Source organism: Lemur catta, chromosome 14, assembly GCF_020740605.2.
Source record: "Lemur catta isolate mLemCat1 chromosome 14, mLemCat1.pri, whole genome shotgun sequence".
Lineage (NCBI taxonomy): Eukaryota > Metazoa > Chordata > Mammalia > Primates > Lemuridae > Lemur > Lemur catta.
In genome coordinates, this window is record NC_059141.1 from 531,998 (window position 1) to 550,275 (window position 18,278).

General features: G+C 59.1%; 1 protein-coding gene across 14 annotated transcripts in view; it reads left to right on the forward strand.

Moving 5' to 3' along the window:
* The window catches only part of CFAP46 (cilia and flagella associated protein 46), an 83,691-nt gene that overhangs the window by 43,253 nt on the left and 22,160 nt on the right, over positions 1 to 18,278 (forward strand). For all 14 annotated transcript variants that reach the window (XM_045569265.1, XM_045569266.1, XM_045569262.1 and 11 more), the window contains 12 exons: positions 3,107 to 3,278; positions 4,301 to 4,506; positions 5,781 to 5,993; positions 6,583 to 6,723; positions 7,219 to 7,367; positions 10,165 to 10,263; positions 11,073 to 11,205; positions 12,032 to 12,178; positions 13,221 to 13,421; positions 13,524 to 13,630; positions 14,526 to 14,702; positions 15,276 to 15,411. In XM_045569265.1, the coding sequence (XP_045425221.1) occupies positions 3,107 to 3,278; positions 4,301 to 4,506; positions 5,781 to 5,993; positions 6,583 to 6,723; positions 7,219 to 7,367; positions 10,165 to 10,263; positions 11,073 to 11,205; positions 12,032 to 12,178; positions 13,221 to 13,421; positions 13,524 to 13,630; positions 14,526 to 14,702; positions 15,276 to 15,411 (1,881 nt within the window). The remainder of the gene's footprint in view (positions 1 to 3,106; positions 3,279 to 4,300; positions 4,507 to 5,780; positions 5,994 to 6,582; positions 6,724 to 7,218; positions 7,368 to 10,164; positions 10,264 to 11,072; positions 11,206 to 12,031; positions 12,179 to 13,220; positions 13,422 to 13,523; positions 13,631 to 14,525; positions 14,703 to 15,275; positions 15,412 to 18,278) is intronic.

Here is an 18,278-nt window from a genome sequence, read left to right on the forward strand (position 1 = left end):
GCACCTCACGGCGGGGACTGAGGGGGCGTCCCCGTCCTCTGCACGGACAGGCATGAACCTTCCGCTGTTAGTAAACGTCTCGAAAGGTTTTCTGTTGAGCTGTTCCTCCAGCTCTGAGCAAATCCTGCCACAAGGTCTTCAGATTTGTTCGGGTCGGGGTGGCTCTCGGCACCAGGGTGACTGGAGACGGGTTAGGAGGCCGCTCGGGTGCACCTGTGGCTCCTGCGTCCCAGGGCACAGCGTGGTCAGCTCGGGGCCGGGTCCCCCTGCCGGCAGCCGTTCCCTGGGGATCATCCTGCCAGGCAGGGATCGGAGGGCCAAGGCCATGCAGCCCGGGGGGCCCGGACTGGAGGGAAGCTGCGGGGCGGGGCTGCGCCAGGTCCCCCTTGCGGCCGAAATCCTCGAGAGTTGTGTCCTCACTGACCCCCAATCCTCCCCTTCCCTTCTCTGTGTTTTGGGGAAACCACTGATGTTCTCAGTAGATTCTAAGGGTTAAACAATTGCTCATCAGCACGGTCAGTTTGGGAACATTTCGTCACCCCCCAGAAAAGCCGCGTCTGGCAGTGTTCCCCCCCCCCCCCACCGGCCGCAGGTGTCTCTGGTCCACTCTGCCTGCGCCAGACGCTGGTGTGGGTGGAGTCCACAATGCGTGGCCTTTGTGGCCGGCGCCTTTCACTCGGCAAAGTGTGTCCAGGGTCCATCCCACTGCAGCTGGGTCCGTCCTTCCTGCCTCTGCGGCTGAAGGAGGCTCCGTCATGTGTGTGCGTGTTCTGTTCATTGCTGGGCATCCGAGCTGGTTTCTAGCACCTGCCCGTTATGGCTGATGAGCCACAGACACCGTTTACGAGGCTTTGTGTGGCCCCCCGTCCCCATGGGCATGTGCCTGGGCCGGGGCTGCTGGGCGCAGGGCAGCGCTGCTCAGCTGCGTGCGGAAGCGCTGGGCATGTCCTGCGTGGCTGTGCCTTGCCGTGTCCCCGGGCGGCACCCGCACCTCCACCCCCACACTGGCCCGTCCGACTCAGCCCAGATGTCACGGGGTGTCGGTGGCGTCCCCTGCGTTTTGCCTGCATTTCACTGGTGACTGATGGAGTTGAGCACTTTCCACGGCTCATGGGCCATTCGTAGGTCTCCAGGGAAACGTCTCTTCAGACGCTTTGCCAGCGTTTTGTGGCTGATTCTGAGAGTCCTGGAGGTGCCCCGGGTGCCCCGCGCAGAGACGTGGTCTGCACGTGTCCTATCGCTCAGAGCCTTGTCTTTCCAGCCACTTCCGTACTTTCTTGGCGGCATCATTTGCAACACAAAAGTTTCCTATTTTGATGACGGCCAGTGTATCAATTTCTTCTTCTCTTGCTTGTGTTTCTGGTGCTGCATCCAACACCCTGTGAGATCCAGGGCATGAAGGTTTGGTCTCGTGTTTTCTTCCTGGAGTTGCGTCGCGTGGGCTCCGATGCTTGGGTGGTGCTTCCTCGTGAGCTCACAGACACGTGTGGCGGGCAGGGGGCCTGTTCCTCCCCAGCCCCTCCGCGGGGCCCTCGCCCCTGCCGCACACGCACAGCCCCCAGATCGGTGCCGTGCCCCCCTCGGGCCCCGTGGGGCACCAGACCCCTCCCTCGCACCCCTGGGCTCCCGGGCACCTCCCCTTGCCAGCTTGGCCCTCTCCTGCCTCCTTCCCGAGGGAGGGGACCTGGGCTAAGACCTGGGACCCCCCTTCACAGGACCCTCATGCCCTTGAGACTTGATGTCACCCGGTGTGCTGAGCGAATGCCACCGTCAGGCTGAGCACCCCCCCCACACACGTACGTGCTCAGCCCAGACCTCCCTCCCGCCCTCCAGACCCAGCTGACCCTTCACCCTACCAGCCTTGGCCCCAGAATCAGACCCTACACCCCACATTCACACCCCCCTCCTGCCCTTAAGCAAACCCCACCGTGGGCTCCTCCCCCGACACATCCCACCTGCGCCACTCCCCGCACCCTGGGCCTGGTGGCTGTCACCCTCGCGTGCAGCAGCCACACTTCCTCTGTGCCCCAGCCGTCCCCCGCAGAGCAGCTCAGGCCCCATCCGGTGGCTCCCTGGCCTGGCCCTGTGGCATCTGGATCCTCCTCCCACCCGGCCTGTGCTGTCCACCCTCGCTCTGGCGCCTCCCGCCCCCGCCTGGAGCCCGCTCTCCGCAAACGGCCCCTGGGGACCCCCCTCCAGCCTGTTGCAGAGGCCCTGCGTGCGGCGGTTTGTGAGAGGGGACGCTTGCTGGATGGGGCGTCGGGGAGCACACCGCAGCCTCGTGTGACTGGTGTCATCAGGGCCCAACCGCTGCCAGTGCCAGGCCCTGTCCCTCCTGCCACCCTGGGACCCCTGTCCTGACTCCCGGCACCCACTTCTCCTGGCCTTTGTGCGAGGGGACCCCTCGCCGCCCCGACTCCCGTTCTGTGGGGCATCTGTGCTCCGAGCCGCGCTGGGACGCGAGTCCCGCAGAGGCAGCTGCCCCGAGCGCCTGGCAGAGTCGGCCCCACGGGCACTCGCAGAATCGACGGCGGGCGCAGGTGAGCGCTCGGAGAGCTGCCGGTGTTTGGAGTCCAGCGTTTGGCAGCAGAGCCGGAGCGGCGACGTCCGCTGGTGGGAGCGCAGGCGACCTGGGCGTGAGGTTGTCCTGCAGCCCGGCAGCCCCGTCTCAGGAGCCGGCTTGGGAGCATGACTGTGGCCAAGCCTGTGCTCCTGCCAGGCCCCGGCAGAGCCCTCCCTGCCCTGTAGGGACCCCGCTCCAGTGGGAGACGGGGGTGACCACACAGATAAAGCCACATGCAGAGGGGGGAGGCATCTCCAGGAGCCCTCGTGTCCCTCTGCCGTGGGAGGGAGGCGTGGGCACCTCGGGGCACTGGCGGGGCTGGTGGGGGTGGGGTGTCCGCGTGGGCACAGACAGTTTGCGCTGCAGATGCCAACACCCCTGTGCACACCGGGGAGACCTCAGGGAGCCTCGGGGGCACAAGCAATCTCCCTGGAGGAGGTTTCGGTGAATACAGGGTGAAAAGCAACCAGTAAGCCCACTCCGTGTTGCAAACAACTCTGCAGCCCCGTCCCGGGTGCGAGCTGGTCTCTGTCTGGCCCGCAGAAGCCGCAGAGCGAGTGGCAGAAGGTCGACTGCATCCTGGAGTTCAGCGAGTGGCTGTACCACAGGCAGTTTCCTCTGGAGGATGTGGTCTTCCACCTGCAGTGGGCGATCGAGATCCTGCTGGCCATGAAGCCCCCCCAAGCCAGCCCCGAGCCGGAGCCCCAGCCGGAGGGTGAGCAGATGCCCGCCAGGGTGCCGACCCCACGTGGCCCTGGGCGGCCTGCGGCGGCCGATCTGCTCCTATCAGGGAGCTCAGCCTCTCCCTGCAAACCGTGTCCCCGGGAAATGCCGCGTGTGGCCTGGGGAGACCAGGAGCCCTGATGCAGGGAGCCGTGTCCGGGCAGCGCTCGTGCCGGCATCGGTCCCCGTGGCAGAGAGCCTCGCCCAGACCAGGCAGAGGGCTCGTCCTCCCAGGCGTGTCTGGGCCCGGCCAGAGGCCCCTTCCTGCCCCAGGCCGGCTCCACGGAGTCTCACAAACCGCCTCAGTTGCGGCCGGAGCTCACTTCTTGCTCCCTCGTCACCCGGCCCTGACGCCAGGGCCCTGTGCCCACGGCAGAGGCTCTTTGGGGCGGACAGGAACAGCCCATGTGGCTCGGGGTGGACACACAGGGAGTCCGGGAAACAGTGCAGTGGGCAGCGAGCCCCCTGCAGCCGGCCCAGGGGGTGCCCACACTGCGGAGGTGAGGGTGACAGACCCTTGGCTGGCCCTCTGGTTCCCACCCCTCCACCAGAGGGCAGCTCTCACCAAAGAGGACGAGGGGTCCAGTGGAGGGCGTGGGGTCAGCCGGCCCCAGGCCAGGCTCCAGGATTCTCTGTGCTGGGGCTGAGGTAGTCCCCATCAAGGAAGGGCGCAGCCGCGAGCGACACAAGAGAAGCATGTGGGCCCGTCCCCTCGGCGTCCAGCTGGGCAGGTCGGGGCTGGAGACCTCGACTCTCACGGCTGGGTGAGACCACAGTGTGGGGTCGTCACAGCCCGGGCAAGTCTGAGGACAGACCCTGAGCCTCCTGCAGCCCAGGAGACGAGCCCTGTCCCCAGGTCTGGGGACTCGGGGATGGGACGCTCTGCTGAGACCCTGCGCAGGCCCTGCCGTCGGCACATCCCGAGGGCCAGGTGCAGGGCAGGCCGCTGGGTGGGCACGTGGCCGGGCCCCGGCACCCCCAGGTCTGCTCTCAGCCTCGGGCACCTGTCTGCAGAGGAGTGCGTGACGGTCCAGACGCCCCCCGGAAGTCCCGCCCCCAAGGACGTGGCGATGGCGTCCCTGGAGCGGCTGTGCAGCGTGCGGCAGCTGGAGACGCTGGCCCGCGCCTACACCGTGCTGGCCCTGGTGGTGTCGCCGGCCAGCACCCGCTACGCGGACTACGCCCTGGTGGCCTACGTGCTCCTCAGGCACATCTGGCAGGTGGGACCAGCACCCGGGGCTCTGGGGGTCGGCGGGGGCACGTTTTAAAGAAATCAGAGCCTTTCCAGATACTTCTAAAGACCTTCAAGATAAGAGCAAATTTCTCTCCTGTGACATTGGCATTTTTCCTATTGAATTACTCCCATCGGCATTGAAAACAAACTCCTGCTTGGCTCTCCCCGGCCCGGGCTGCCCCCGCACCCCCAGAGCACCCTGAGAGGGCGTAGGGTCCCCCCAGGGCTGGAGCCCCCCTCCTTCCCAGCTGCCCGCCCAGGTCGCCAGGCCGAGTGCACAGACTGGGCAGCGCGACAGGTCCCGGACCGGCGCTCACTGGGCTTCCAGGGCCTCCCTGGTTCCCCTCAGCCCCGCCCCCTGCACCACCAGCCCCGCCTCCACCCCTTCCAGCCCCGCCCCCTGCACCACCAGCCCCGCCCCCTTCCAGCCCCGCCTTCCTCCCCGCCTGCCCCGCCCCCTGCATCACCAGCCCCGCCTCCCTCCCCGCCTGCCCCGCCCCCTGCACCACCAGCCCCGCCCCCTTCAGCTCCGCCCCCGCCTTCCCCGCCCCTTCCAGCCCCGCCTCCCTCCCCACCTGCCCCGCCCCCTGCACCACCAGCCCCGCCCCCACTGCCCCCGCCCGCCGGCCCCCCCTGGGAGCGGCTCGCGCAGTCTCCTGCCCTGCGCCTGCGCATGTCCAGGGCAGCATCGGTTGTGACAGGCCTGTCCCCCGAGGCCGTGGTAGGGTATGCGGGGTCCATGGGGCTCCCCCACGCAGTGGGCGGAGCAGAAAGCCGGGAGGCGCCGTGTTCGGAACGTCCGGGCCCAGCCTCCTGCGGGCCTGCACCACCACATCATGCAAACGCGTCAATTGGGGACCTTAAACTAGGGCACTTTGTGGCTGGCACGTTCTCCTTGAGGGTGAGCGGTGACGGCCCCTCAGGACGCGCGTCAGGCGGAGAGGGGCTGCCGCCGCCTGTCAAGGACACATACGGCCCCCCGCGTCCCCGCCTGGGCCCCGCCACCGCGAGGGCGTGGTGCAGGGTCGCCAGCAGGAGCCCCAAGTGCCCATGTCCCGCGACACCCCCAACAGTGACGTGCGGGCCGAGTGCCACCCGCGGGTCCCCACGCACCCTGGGCCAGCCACTCTCTGTTCCCAGGGCAGGCAGCGGCCGTGAGGGTCCCAGACCCCCTCGCTCTGCAGCGGCCTCCACGGTGGGGGGGGGGGGGCGCGAAGGTCTGTGTTCGCTGCTGCGAGTCTGCGTCTCCTTCGTCCCTAGGTTTCTCTGACGACAGCAGGAAAATTAATTCCAGAGAATAAAATTCCTACAGCAGTGAGCTCACACGTGTCGCTGCCTAAAAAAGAAAAGGAGAAAAGTAAAGAAAAGGAGAAGCCCGTGGAGAAGGAGAAGCCCACACAGAGGGAGAGGCTGAAAGAGAAGGAGAAGCTGCGGGAGAAGGAGGAGAAGGAGCACAGCAAGGAGGCCAAGCAGGTGACGTCCCTGGAGGGCGGGGCCAGGCCTGCGGTGCTGCCGTGCCAGCTCCTCCGGGGACGGCGCCAGGGGACGTCTGTATCGCGCCCGGCCTTGCCCTGGCGGGAATCCCATGCCCTTTGTCAGCCTCTCTCCTGCACGGTTTGCACAAAGCCGCCGTCCCAGGCCTGGGGCCCCAGGGGCCCTTGGCAGCTGGCACCGTCTGTCCCTGGCGTGACAGCCGCGTCCAGAGTAGTGCGAAAGCGGTTTCCGTTCCCGTGAAACCTGCCACCCTCGAAACGGTTGCTTCTCCCAGAGCCACCCCGGTCTGAGAACTGCCACCCTGGGCCCTGCGGGGGTCACAGCCCAGCTCCCCGGCGGCGTCCAGCCTCGGCGCTCGTGGGTCCCCAGCCCAGGCGCCTGTGGTGGACTCTGGCTACACAAGGGGCAGGAAGGTCACTGTGACCGGGGCATGGAATTGGACGTGGCCCTGGCAGGCCGCCCGCCCGGGCGAGGGCGGCAGCGGCGCCGTCTTCCCAATTCTTGCCCCGCCGAGGGGCACGTTTCACACCCGCCTTGCGAAGCGGAACCTGCCTTCTCGCCTCTGCAGCACACTCCCAGCAGAGGCCCCGAGGTGCTGCCGGTCAGCGTGGAGGAGTGGGCCTCCTACGCCTGCCCCGACGAGGTGCTGTCGGTGCTCAGACAGGACAGAAGCGACGCGACCGTCAACTCTGCAAGCGTCCAGAATCCGGTGAGTCGGAGTCAGGAAGTCCTTGGAGGCCTCGGTCCCGCGGCCCCCCGCGCCCAGGGCCGTGTGCCCCCAAGTAGCAGTGTGACCTGTGACCAGAGAGAGACGCGAGGCCCGGTGGAGCCTGGAGCTGTGGGACAGGGACAGGCCAGCCCAGGGCCCCACCCTGCGCGGCTCTGTCCCAGCGGCCTGTGTCGCGGGAGCATGTCCCACCTACCCCAGCAGCCGCTCTGTGGTCTGTGACCTGCCCTGAGAAGTTCGCACAGGCCGGGCGGCCGGAACAACAGAGATTCATCCTCTCAGCCCTGGAGGCCAAAGCCACAACCCAGGTGTCACCAGGGCCGCTCCCCCCAGAGGCTCCAGGAAGAAACTTCCAGCCCCCTCCCCTGGGCTCCAGCTCTGGCTACGCAGGGATGGAGTTGTGTGGACGACCCTTCAGCTCAAGGCCTGACCCCCTTCCCCTCCCGTGGCCTAAGCGTGTGTTGTGTGTCTGTGCAGACGTACACTCTGTATTACCTGGACCGCTTGGTCACCATCCTGCAGAAGATGTCCCTTCATGAGCTCACGGTGCCCGTCCTGCAGCTGGGAGTCCTGATTTCAGACGCCGTGGTGGAAAGCAAGAGCCTCGCGGACCTCTACCACCTCCGGTCGGTACGCCCCCTCCGTTTCCAAGGAGATGCTTAAGTGCTTAGAGTGAAAATTTCCCTAAAGTAACATAAAAACAAGCAACTTTTTAAAATAGTAATTCTTTCACTATTCTGTAAATAATAAGATCCCTAAGATTTATAAGCCAAATCAAGATAATTGAACTAAAATGGTATTTTTATTTTAAAATTCCTGTGTGATCCTCAAGAGAATGTTGCTGTCTCAAGGACACACGCTGATCCCCAAGGAGCAGCCCTGGGAACGCCTGGGTTCAGTTCCCTGACAAAGTGGGTATCGCAGTAGAGTGAGTCGCACGAGGTTTCTGCTGTCCCGGTGCACAGACGGTCTGTGTTTGCACCACACTTTAGTAAGTGTGCAAAGCAGTATTTTGAAAGACTGTACATACCTTAATTTAAAAATACTTTATCGCTAAAAAATGCTAGCAATTTCTTAAGACCAGCGAAGTCTGCCACACTGGCCGCCGCCTCCTGTCAGGACAGATTTCTCTGCACCGTGCGATGCTGTTCGGCAGCCTTTAACCCGGAGTAGGTCTTCTCTCAAAACTGAAATGAGTGGAACCTTTCAAACTCTCTTGCTGCTTTATCAATAAAATGTGTGGAATGTTCTAAATCATTTTTGTTTTTTCAACACTGTTCACGGCTGCTTCCCCAGGAGTAGGTTCCAGCTCAAAAACCCACTTTGCTCATCCAGGAGAGGCAACTCCTCCTCTGTTCAAGCTCTGTCCTGAGACTGCAGCAATTCAGTCCCATCTTCAGGCTCCGCATCTGACTCTAGTTCTCTTGCCGTTTCCACCACATCTGTGGTTCCTTCCTCCACTGAGGTCTTGAACCCTCAAAGTCCTCCATGAGGGTTGGAATCCACTTCTTCCAGATTCCTGTTCATGTCGATAGCTTGGCCTCCTCCCATGAGTCATGAATGTTCTTAATGGCGCCTAGAATGGTGAGTCCTTTCCAGGAGGTTTTCAGCTTACTTCACCCAGCTCCATCAGAGGAATCACTAACTATGGCAGCGATAGCTTATGAAATTGTATTTCTGAAATGATAAGACTTGAAGGTCAAAATCCCTCCTTGCTCCATGGGCTGCAGACTAGATGTGTCAGCAGATGTTAAAAGCAACATCCATCTCCTTGTACTTCTCCATCAGAGCTCTGGGGTGACCAGGCGCCTTGTCAATGGGCAAGAATATTTTGAAAGGCATCTTTTTCTGAGCAGTGGGTCTCAGCAGTGGGCTGAGAACGTCCAGTGAACCCTGCTGTGAACAGATGCGCCGTCTCCAGGCGTTGCGGTTCCATCCACAGAGCTCAGGCAGGGTGGAGTTGGCGTCAGGCTTAAGGGCCCTGGGAATCCCAGGTCGGTCAACGAGCACTGGCTGCAGCTCAAAGTCACGGCTGCATTCGCCCTAACAGGAGAGTCAGCCTGTCCTTTCAAGCTTTGAAGCCAGGCACTGACTTCTCTCGAGCTAGGACAGTCCTAGGTGGCACCTTCTTGCAAGGGGAGGCTGTTCCCTCCGCGTTGAGAATCAGTCGTCAGCGCAGCCGCCTTCGTCAGATCTCCTGGGCCCCTGGCTGCGGCGTCTCCATCAGCACCTGCTGCCGCACCCGAGCCGTCTTGCTGTGGAGCCGGCTGCTTCCCTTGGGCCTCAGGAACCCACCTCTGCCGGCTCCAAACTTCCCTCTGCAGCTTCCTCTCCTCTCTCGGCCTCCGTAGCCCTGAAGAGTCAGGGCCTTGCTCTGGACCAGGCTTTGCTTGAGGGAACGTTGTGTCTGGTTTGATCTCTGTCCAGACCGTTCGGCCTTTCTCCACATCAGCAGCTGTTTCACCTTCTCACCGTTGTGTCCACTGGAGCAGCCCCTGCCATCTCCTTCCAGAACTTCGGCTTTGCACTCACAGCTGGCTGTTTGGTGCAGGAGGCCCAGCTTGGGCCTGTCTTGGCCTTCGACGTGTCTTCCTCACTAAGCACAATCATTTCTAGCTTTTGACTTAAAGCGAGAGACGTGGGACTCTTCCTTCCACTGGCACACTGAGAGGCCACCTGGATCACTAATGTTGCTGTGTCTCAGGGAATGGGGGGCCCAGGGAGAGGGAGGGAGGCAGGGAGCAGTCAGACACACGGTAGCCGGGGAGGTTTGCCGTCCTGTACAGGCGCAGTTGTGCCCCAGAACAATTACAATGGTGACATCAAAGACCACGGATCGCAGGTCACTGTGACAGACATGAGACTAATGAAAATGTTTGAAATACTGTGAGAATTACCAAAAGGTGCCACAGAGACACCAAGTGGGCACAGGTTGCGCAAGCCTGGCGCCTCTAGTGCAGTGACATGAAGTGCGGCAAAAGCAGGTGTTTGGGGGAGGCCGTGAGCCGTGTGTTTCGCTTGCTGTCAGCGAGAGTGGCAGTGCAGGTGACAGGTCACCCGCGGGGTCCGGGTGGAGCTCGGCAGTGGTGACTGTCAGAGTGGAGTGTCTCTTCTGCAGGTGAGTGGGGGGTCAGAGCCCCACCTGCGGGGCCTGCTCCCTCCTCCAGCGGCAGGGACAGGGGGCAAGTCTAGGTGAGAAGGTGAAGGAGGCGGAGATGGGGGGCAAGGCCAGGTGAGAAGAAGGAGGCGTGAAACAGAAAATGCCTGAAATTCGATAGCGCTACCTCCTGTCGTTTTGCATAGCTTTAAAAATTGTTGAAAGTGTCCTCAGAGTGTGGGTTTGTTTTTACTTCACAGCCGTGTGCAGCCCGGGGTCCTGCGTGACTCTGGCCTCTGTGACAGCGTCTCCCCTCCCCCCCCCAGACTCGCCCTGGTGTGTTCCGAGTTGAAGCTGAGGGAAGCAGCCACCTACCACGAGGAGGCCGTGGGGAACGTGTACATCGGGGACCTGGAGCAGGCGAGGTGGGTCCCGTGTCCACGCACAGCGCTGGCCCAGGGTCCCCTCTCTCCTTTGGGCCTCGTGGTGTCGGGGGAAGTGAAGGCTGCCGGCTGCCCTGAGCTCCGGCACCGCCGGGCCGTGGGGCCTCCTGATGGCAGTGCCTGGGGCCACGGCGGCTGGGGGACAGTGTCTGTGGGGACAGTGCCTGGGGGTGGCGTGGTGCCTGGGCATTGAGTTGTGTCTGACCCCTGAGCAGCAGCGGGGAGGCCGGCTGGACACGCATGTGGTCGGGTGTCAAAGGCCCTGAGGGAGGGGCCCGTGTGGGGCCGGGTGGGCCCGTGTCCCAGAGACGGGCCACCCGGTGTGAGTCTGTTGAAGTCTAGGCTCCTGCAGCGTGACTGCTCTGGACCTGGCGTAGGGACAGTGGGGTCTGGGGTTAGTGGCACGGGGGATGCGGGGCCAGGTGGGGCCAGGCAGGGTCCCCAGGAGCCCTGTGGCTGGTGCCAGGCTGGGGAGGCGCTGGCGGGGCCGTGGCGGGTGGGTGGCCAGGGCAGCCCTGGTCTGGGCGTGAGGACAAAGCTTCTGGAACATCTAAGGCCAGACGTGTGTGGCTGGAGCTTGGAGGAGAGAACAGGCTCCAGGCATGAATTTGGGAGTCGGATGTGCTGCTGAATATTGGGATTTTTAAGTGTTTGTAAACACAAGTGAATCATGGCTTATCGCAGCCGTAATTTATTTGTACTTCTTTGATTACTGATGGAATTTAATGCTGTCATGTGTTATTGGCCATCGCATTTCCTCTCTTGCATGTTGTCGGCTGCACTTATATCAGCTGCAGAAAAGAGATCGCATTCAAGAGAGAGAAAATCCGGGACCCCGTGCTAGACGCCAGCCTGCCGGCGCTGGGCGAGCAGACGGCCCCCGCCGCCCACGCCAGGGTGAAGCCGCAGGTGGTGAAGGACCAGGTAACGCACCTGCCGGAGCTCCCCGAGCACCTCGGCTGCCGTGCAGGGTGGCAGCTGGAGCTGGAGGACGGAATTTGTTTCTTAAGTGCTTGCTGTATACCACTCTCGTGCCGGGTGTTGTGGGCGATCCAGAGACCACTCGGGGACGTCCCCTCCCTGGGATCCCTGGAATCCCCCACGTGCACCGCAGGCCACCATGGGCCGGGCCTGCCGGGGCTGGAGCAGAGACGGGGAGGAAGCGGCTGGGAGGGTCCCGTCATCCGCCTGGTAACAGCCTGTCCCTCCAGACCGGGGGCCTCGTCACCAGGCCACGCTTCCCTCTGCGGATTTGCCATAGCGCAAGGTGACTGCGCAGCCGCCGTGCTCCTGTCCCGCGGCGCCAGGCGTGGACGCTCTTCAGGAGCCTGCGGGAGTTGACGCTCCGTGTGACGCGGGAGGAAAACCGGAGGCTCCTGTGTAGAGCAGGGCTCAGCCTGGCACCGCCCGAGGGTCAGGTGCACGTGCGCTGTGACCCGTCCCAGGCTGGGCAGGGGCCGGCACGAGGGGCGCCCACAGACCAGGGCTGGCGGCCGTCTTGGAGAGTGGGAACTGGCTCCACCGCCGGGGCTTAGGGCGTCCGGTGTCTGCCAGGAACAGGCAGTGGCCTGAGTGCCGGGGCTGCGGGCCCGCGAGGTGCCCCAGTTTCCGGTGCTGCTGGAAAGCCCTGGGTGGAACGCGGCTTTCCGGGCACCCGCTCCTGCACGTCCCCACTCCTGCCACGTCCCCACTCCTTGGCCGGAGCCCAGCATGTGGGACGTAGATGCCAGGACGGTGCCGTGTCTTGCAGATCCTGCAGAGGAACACAGAGACAGGCCGGGGCCTGGACGGAACAGCCTTCCCCCGGCTGTGGATGCTCAAAGGGGAGGTCCTGCTGCAGATGCACCTGTTCCAGCCCGCACGGCTGCTGCTGGCCGAGGCCCTCGGGGCCTTCCAGGTCAGGCACCCACCCTCCTGCTGGGGCCAGGGGGCTTCCCCTTCTCCTGCACAGCCCACGGGGCCCCGTGCGGCTTGTTTGCATCTTGGCTCTGGGAGACCCTGTGGTTCTGTGAGGTCCCTCCGTCCGCCTGTCCTTTTGAGGTTCGCTCTGTTCCACTATCTGCCGTGGGTCTCTCTTGCGCCGTGCACTTCCCTCGGATGTCCGCGGTTCAGTCCTGCCTTCCAGGGCACCTCTTGGTTTTTCACTTTCTGACTTGCGTGGGGGTGAGAACTCGAAGGTGTCTCACCCCAGACAGTGTCTTTGGCCAGAGGTCGGCTTGCTCTGGAAGGCGGGCCGCACGCAGGCCGCCTGGGGCCGGTCTTGTCTTGGTTAGTTTTGTTCTTGCTCCTTGGATGTGGAGGGGACCGGGGCTCCCACGGAAGCCCTGCTGTGCTCCCCGGCTCTGTGCCCCGCACGGGTGACACCCCTCAGGCCCCATCCAGGAGGGACCCAGCGGGGAGCTGGTCAGCCTGCACCGTGGCCGCCCGCCCAAGCCCGGCCCCTCCGAGCAGGTTTCTGACACACGTCGCCCTGGTGGTAGTGCCCTCGAAGGGCGAGGCCGGGCGCTCTGGGCTCCGTCTGAGCTGCTCTTGGCACCAAGGAACGTCCAGGGTGTGGACTCAGCCCCAAGCAGGAGCTCCCCAGAGGTGGGGGTCGGGGCAGGGCCCAGGGAGGCTCAGGGAGCCGTGCCCACTGCCAGATGGGCCACCACGAACCCGCTCCCCAGAGGAGGAGCCCTTGCCCACACTCTCGAGGGCTAGGGTGATGGCGTGACCGAACCGCATGAAATGTGTCCCCGAGATGCACAGCGAGTGCTCAGACAGCACAGGGCGCCGAGGCCAGCAGCGGAGGAGCAGGGGGCGGGGTGGGGGGAGCTGGCCGCCGGAGGCGCAAGGCCGGCACTGCCCGTGCCGTGTCTCTGTCTCTCCACCTACCTGCCCCTTCTCCACAAACACAGTCCTTCTGCATATTCGTGTCTGCCCCTGTGTGTCTGGCGTAGGCCCTGGATGAGCCATGTGCCGAGTCCAGGTGCCTGCTCCTCCTGGCCCAGCTGGCCCACCAGGAGAACCAGCACGGGCAGGCGCAGAGGCTGGTCGAGGAGGCCCAGCGCCTGGGCGGCAGCGAGGAGTTCTGGCACCAGTCCACCCTGACCCTGGCCGAGGCGCTCCTGTCCACAGAGGACACAGGACAAGAAGCCACGGTGAGAGGCTGGCGGCGGCCGTGGCAGGCGGTGGGCGTGGTGCTCCGTGGGGGGGGTGTCCGTGGAGTGGCACGTGCCCATGGGCACTGGTGCTGTCCCCAGGCTTGCCACCTGTTCCAGAAGCTCATCGGCACCTTCAAAGCCCTCAAGAGAGAGCAGCCCAGCCGAGCACCCGGGCTGGACTTCCTCATCACGGACCTGAAGGCCAGGTAGGCCGCGACCGGGACGCACTTGACCTGAGAGTCGCTCTCGCTCCTCCCGTCTCTTAACTTTATGCCACATCCCAAACCTGTGGGAGTTCAGGGTCACATCCTGGGACACCCACAGCCTTCCACCCAGCTCCAGAAAGGTCTGGAAGTTTCCTGTGCTCCCTGCCGGCTCCCTCTGGGACACGAACCTTCCACACACACACGCTCTGTCCGCGCAGCCCCGGGAGGTGCTCGGGGGCCTCAGGAAGAGCCTAGAGAGTTGTTTACTCCCAATGTGCGGACGGACGCGTCAGTGAGGTTTTCGCTGCACCTTCTCCTGCATCGTTGGCGAGTCCTCACCCTGGTGTGTCCTACGTGGCTTGCGCGTCTCTCCCCAGCCAGACCCGCGGGCCCCTCGTAACGGGCCTTTTCACAGAACCGGCTTTTGGGTTCTTGCCCCCAGCAACAGCGGTTTTTGTCTTGTTTTGGTCTCATTGAATTTCTGCTTCGTCTCTGTGAAGCTGTCTGTGTTGGTAGGGTGGCTGTTGGTGGGGTGGCTGTTGGTGGCTGTTCTGGGGCCATGTCGTGAGCTCTGGCCCCTTTGAAACGTGCAGCTGTGAGTGCCACTGGCAGCACCCACAGGCCAGAAAACGTGGGTTTTCTTTTCTACTTGTGAGCCTTTAGGGGAGTGTCTGTGAATGTCCGGCGGACACACTAATGTGGGGTGGGTTTGCTAATGTCCTTGCAGTGACCCGACGTGTGGCAGCGGGTTTTGAGAAAGGGCTGCGGGTGTTTCCCCAGCACTGGGTGGACGCTCGAGAGTGGGGCCACCCCAGAGCCCCCACGGCCAGGCTTGGACCCTGGACGTGGAGCCTCGGTCGCGGCAGCAGCCGCTGAGCAGGCGTCTGCCCCGCAGGTGCCTGAGCCTGCAGGTCAAGGTTGCCCGGGAGTCGGCGGACAACGAACCGCTCAAGGGCTCGATGTCGCTGCAGGAGATGGACAATCGCTTGATGGAAATTGAGAAAAGATTTATCAGTTGTGGCTACAGAGAGAATTGTGTTGACGTAAAACTAGAGCGCGCCCAGGTGAAGAGGTGAGTGCCGCGGCTTCTGCCTGGGCCGAGGAGCTGCCTCTGGCGGGCTTGGCCTCTGTGCGGGGGTGGGGCAGCGGCTCTTTGCAAGGGACCATCCTGGCTTCTTCCCAGCACCCCCTGCCCTCAGAGGGTTGGGTTAACCCACCTGGATCAGGGTTGTTACTGTAGACACAGTGCACTGCCAGTGTAGGGCCTCAGAGGGTTGGGTTAACCCACCTGGATCAGGATTGATAGTGTAGACACGGTACACTGCCACTGTAGGGCTTTAGAGAGTTAGGTTAAACCCAGCACAGGTGATATTGTGGAATTGCTTCCTCAAATCTCTTTCAAGCACATAATTAATTTTTTATAAACACAGTTTATACTGTACATACTACATTGGTCCAGCTCTTTTTTGATCTTTGCTGCAAGATAATATTGAAAATATCTTTACATGTAAAACATCTAATTACAACATTGTAAGTATTAATAAGATATGCACTGTAATTATACAAAACTTACATATTTGGTCAGTGCTAGTAATGTACGTCTTTGACATTGTTGTTCTGAATTCCACTTTGATGTCTTATAAAGGTTGTGTGCCCGAAATGAGAAAGATGAAGAACAAAAAACTGCGTATTACTTGGAAGCACATGACTTGGCCCAGAGAGCGGTAGCCGAAGAAGAAGAGAGATATCATAGGATTCAGGGTTTATTGTCCCTTCAAGGTGTAAGTGTATGTTCGAGTTCCTTCTACACATTTTTGCTCGTGCTCATTGTCATGTAAATACACACTACTCCACTTTACCTTGAAAACACCCCCGATTTCCACTTCTAGCTGAGCTGGAGAACCCTCTGAAACAACCAAGAAAGAAACAAGGATTTTCAACACACGGAACGTCAACAGTGATGAACAGCAAGCCTGAGTCAAAGTCCAGGCTTCCGGGGGTTGCAGGGAGGAGAGCCTGGCGGGACCTGGACGGTGGTCTGTGTCCAGGGGAGGGAGCCGGGGTCCGCAGGACGGAGCCCCAGCGAGGAGAGTGGAGCACAGACGGAAAACTCCAGAGAGGTTCAGGGCAGCACCTGAGTGTCTGGCTGGAGGAAGCTGCTCCATACGGGGGAGGGACCACCCAAAGGTTATAGGAAACAGGACAGGAACAGCACCTGCTCCCACCAGCCCGACTGGACAACCTCATGACCCACGAAGCACTGGGCAAAGTAGACAGGACATCACCAGTGACAAACGTGAGGGAGGCCTCGGGCCTCACTTGGAGGGACACTCAGCGGTGAGGGAGGCGCCACTCCAGAGCCATCTGAGAAATCGGCAGAGGAAGCCTGGAAGGGACCAAACTGTCTTCAAATAACGTAACTGTCCCAGAACAAAGCTCAAGAATATTTTTTTTTGTAGGAATACACAAATGCCCACCAGCCCCCAGAGTAAATTGCACAATGTCTGAAAACCAATCAAAAATCATCGCGTAGAAAAGCAGGAAAATACAACTTACGGAGAATCATCAATCAAAAAAAAGCAACCCCAAACTGGCACAGATATTACAATTGGAAGGCAAGGACATTAAAACAGTTATTAAAACTATATTCTCTATGTTCAGAAAGTAAAGGAGAGACATTGGAGAGATAAAAAAAAGAAAATTGAACTTTCAGAGTGAAAACTACACTTTGTGAGATGAGGACTACACTGTGTGGGATGGATGACAGATTGCGGGAGGGAGGACCGGAGACCTCGGAGACACAGCAATGTAAACTGTTAAGATGAGAAGAAGAGAAAGGAAAATCAAAGGGAAAAGAGAACAAAAACTAAAATGAACAGAACATCAGTGAATTGAGGAACAATTCTAAGTACACAAACACGGGTGTGCTTGGACCCCTGGGAGGAGGAGAGAGGAAACGAGAGCAAAGAGGAAAAAATATTTGAAAAATTAATGATTTAAATGTTTCCATATTTGATAAAAGTAAATATAAACCCACAGATCTAAGAAGGTCAATGAATCCCAAGCATGAGACCTGTGAAGAGGAATAAAACTATACCAAAGCACACCATGACCAAATTGTCTAAAACCAGTGATGAAAAGAGCATCCTAAGGTCGGTCAGGGGGAAACTGCACAGCACGTGCAGAGCAACGAGGCTGGATGTCGGCGGGTTTTCCACCAGCACCGACACAGTGGAGAAGGGAGTGAAGGGGCAGCTATAAAGCGCAGAGGGAAAACTGTCAATCTGGAATTCTATACCCAGAAAAAATACAGACATGTTTAAATGAAGGTGAGATAAAGATGTTTCTCCAGACACTCAAGAGCTAAAAGAATGTGTTATCAGCGGACTTGCACTACAAGAACTTGCAAAGTCGGTCCTTCTGGCAGAAGGAAAATGATGCCAAATGAAAATGTGGATCCACACAAATAAGTGGAGAGCAACAGAACTGTAAATTCCATTTCCCTGTGAAGTCAAAGAGAAAGTATTTTGAACTGAAGGGAAAAAAATCACATGTCAACATTTTTAAGATGCTGCCAATGCAATACTTAGGGGGAAATTTGTAGCACTAAACACCTATATGAGAAAAGAAAAAAGATCCAAAAGCAACTGCCTTGCCTCCACCTTATAAAAGTAGAAAAAGAGCAAACTAACCCCAAATAAGTAGAAGAATAAAAATTAAAGGTCAGAGTAGGTATCAGTGAAACAGAAAATGGAAAAATAAAAGAGAAAATTAATAAAACCAAAACTGGTTCTTTGAGAAGATCAATACGTTGGGAAATGTCTAGTTAGACTGCTCAGAAAAAGAGAGAGAATATAAATGACCAATGTCAGAAATGAGAGGTGCAACACAGCCATAGATTCTACACATATTGGAATAATAATGAGAATATTATAAACAACTTTATACTAATACATTCACCAACTTAGATGAATTAGGAAAATTCCTTGAAAGCACAAACTGCCAAAGCCCACTCAAAAAGAAAGAGATAAACTGAATAGCCCTATATATATTTTTAAAACTGAATTGGTAGATAAAAGTATTTTCACAAAGAAAATGTCAAGCCCAGATGACTTTACTAGTGAATTCTCCCAAATACTTAAGAAAAAAAATACCAGTTCTACACAAATTCTTCTAGAAAATTGAAAAGAAGGAATACATCCCAATTTTTCTATGAGACTAATATTACCCTGATATGAAAACAAAATAAAAATGTTACAAAAAACAAAAACTAAGAGCAAACCTAAAGATTAGCATTTCTCATGAATACTGGTGCAAAAATTCTAAACAAAAGTTTAGCAATTAAATCCAACAATATATAAAAAGGAGACTACATCATGACCAAGTTAGGATTATCCCAAGAATAGTTTAACATTCAAAAATCAACCAATTTGGTTTACCATAGTTTTTTAAAACTAACAAATAAAAACCATATGGTCATCTTAGTAGATGTAAGAAAAGTATTTGACAAAAGTCAACATCCATTCCTCCTAAACACGCTTAAGAAAACTATTAATAGAAAAGGACTTCCTTAACCTGGTCAAAGGCATCTTGACAAAATTAGAGCTAACGTCATAATTATTGGTGAAAGAATGAAGGCCCCTTTTGA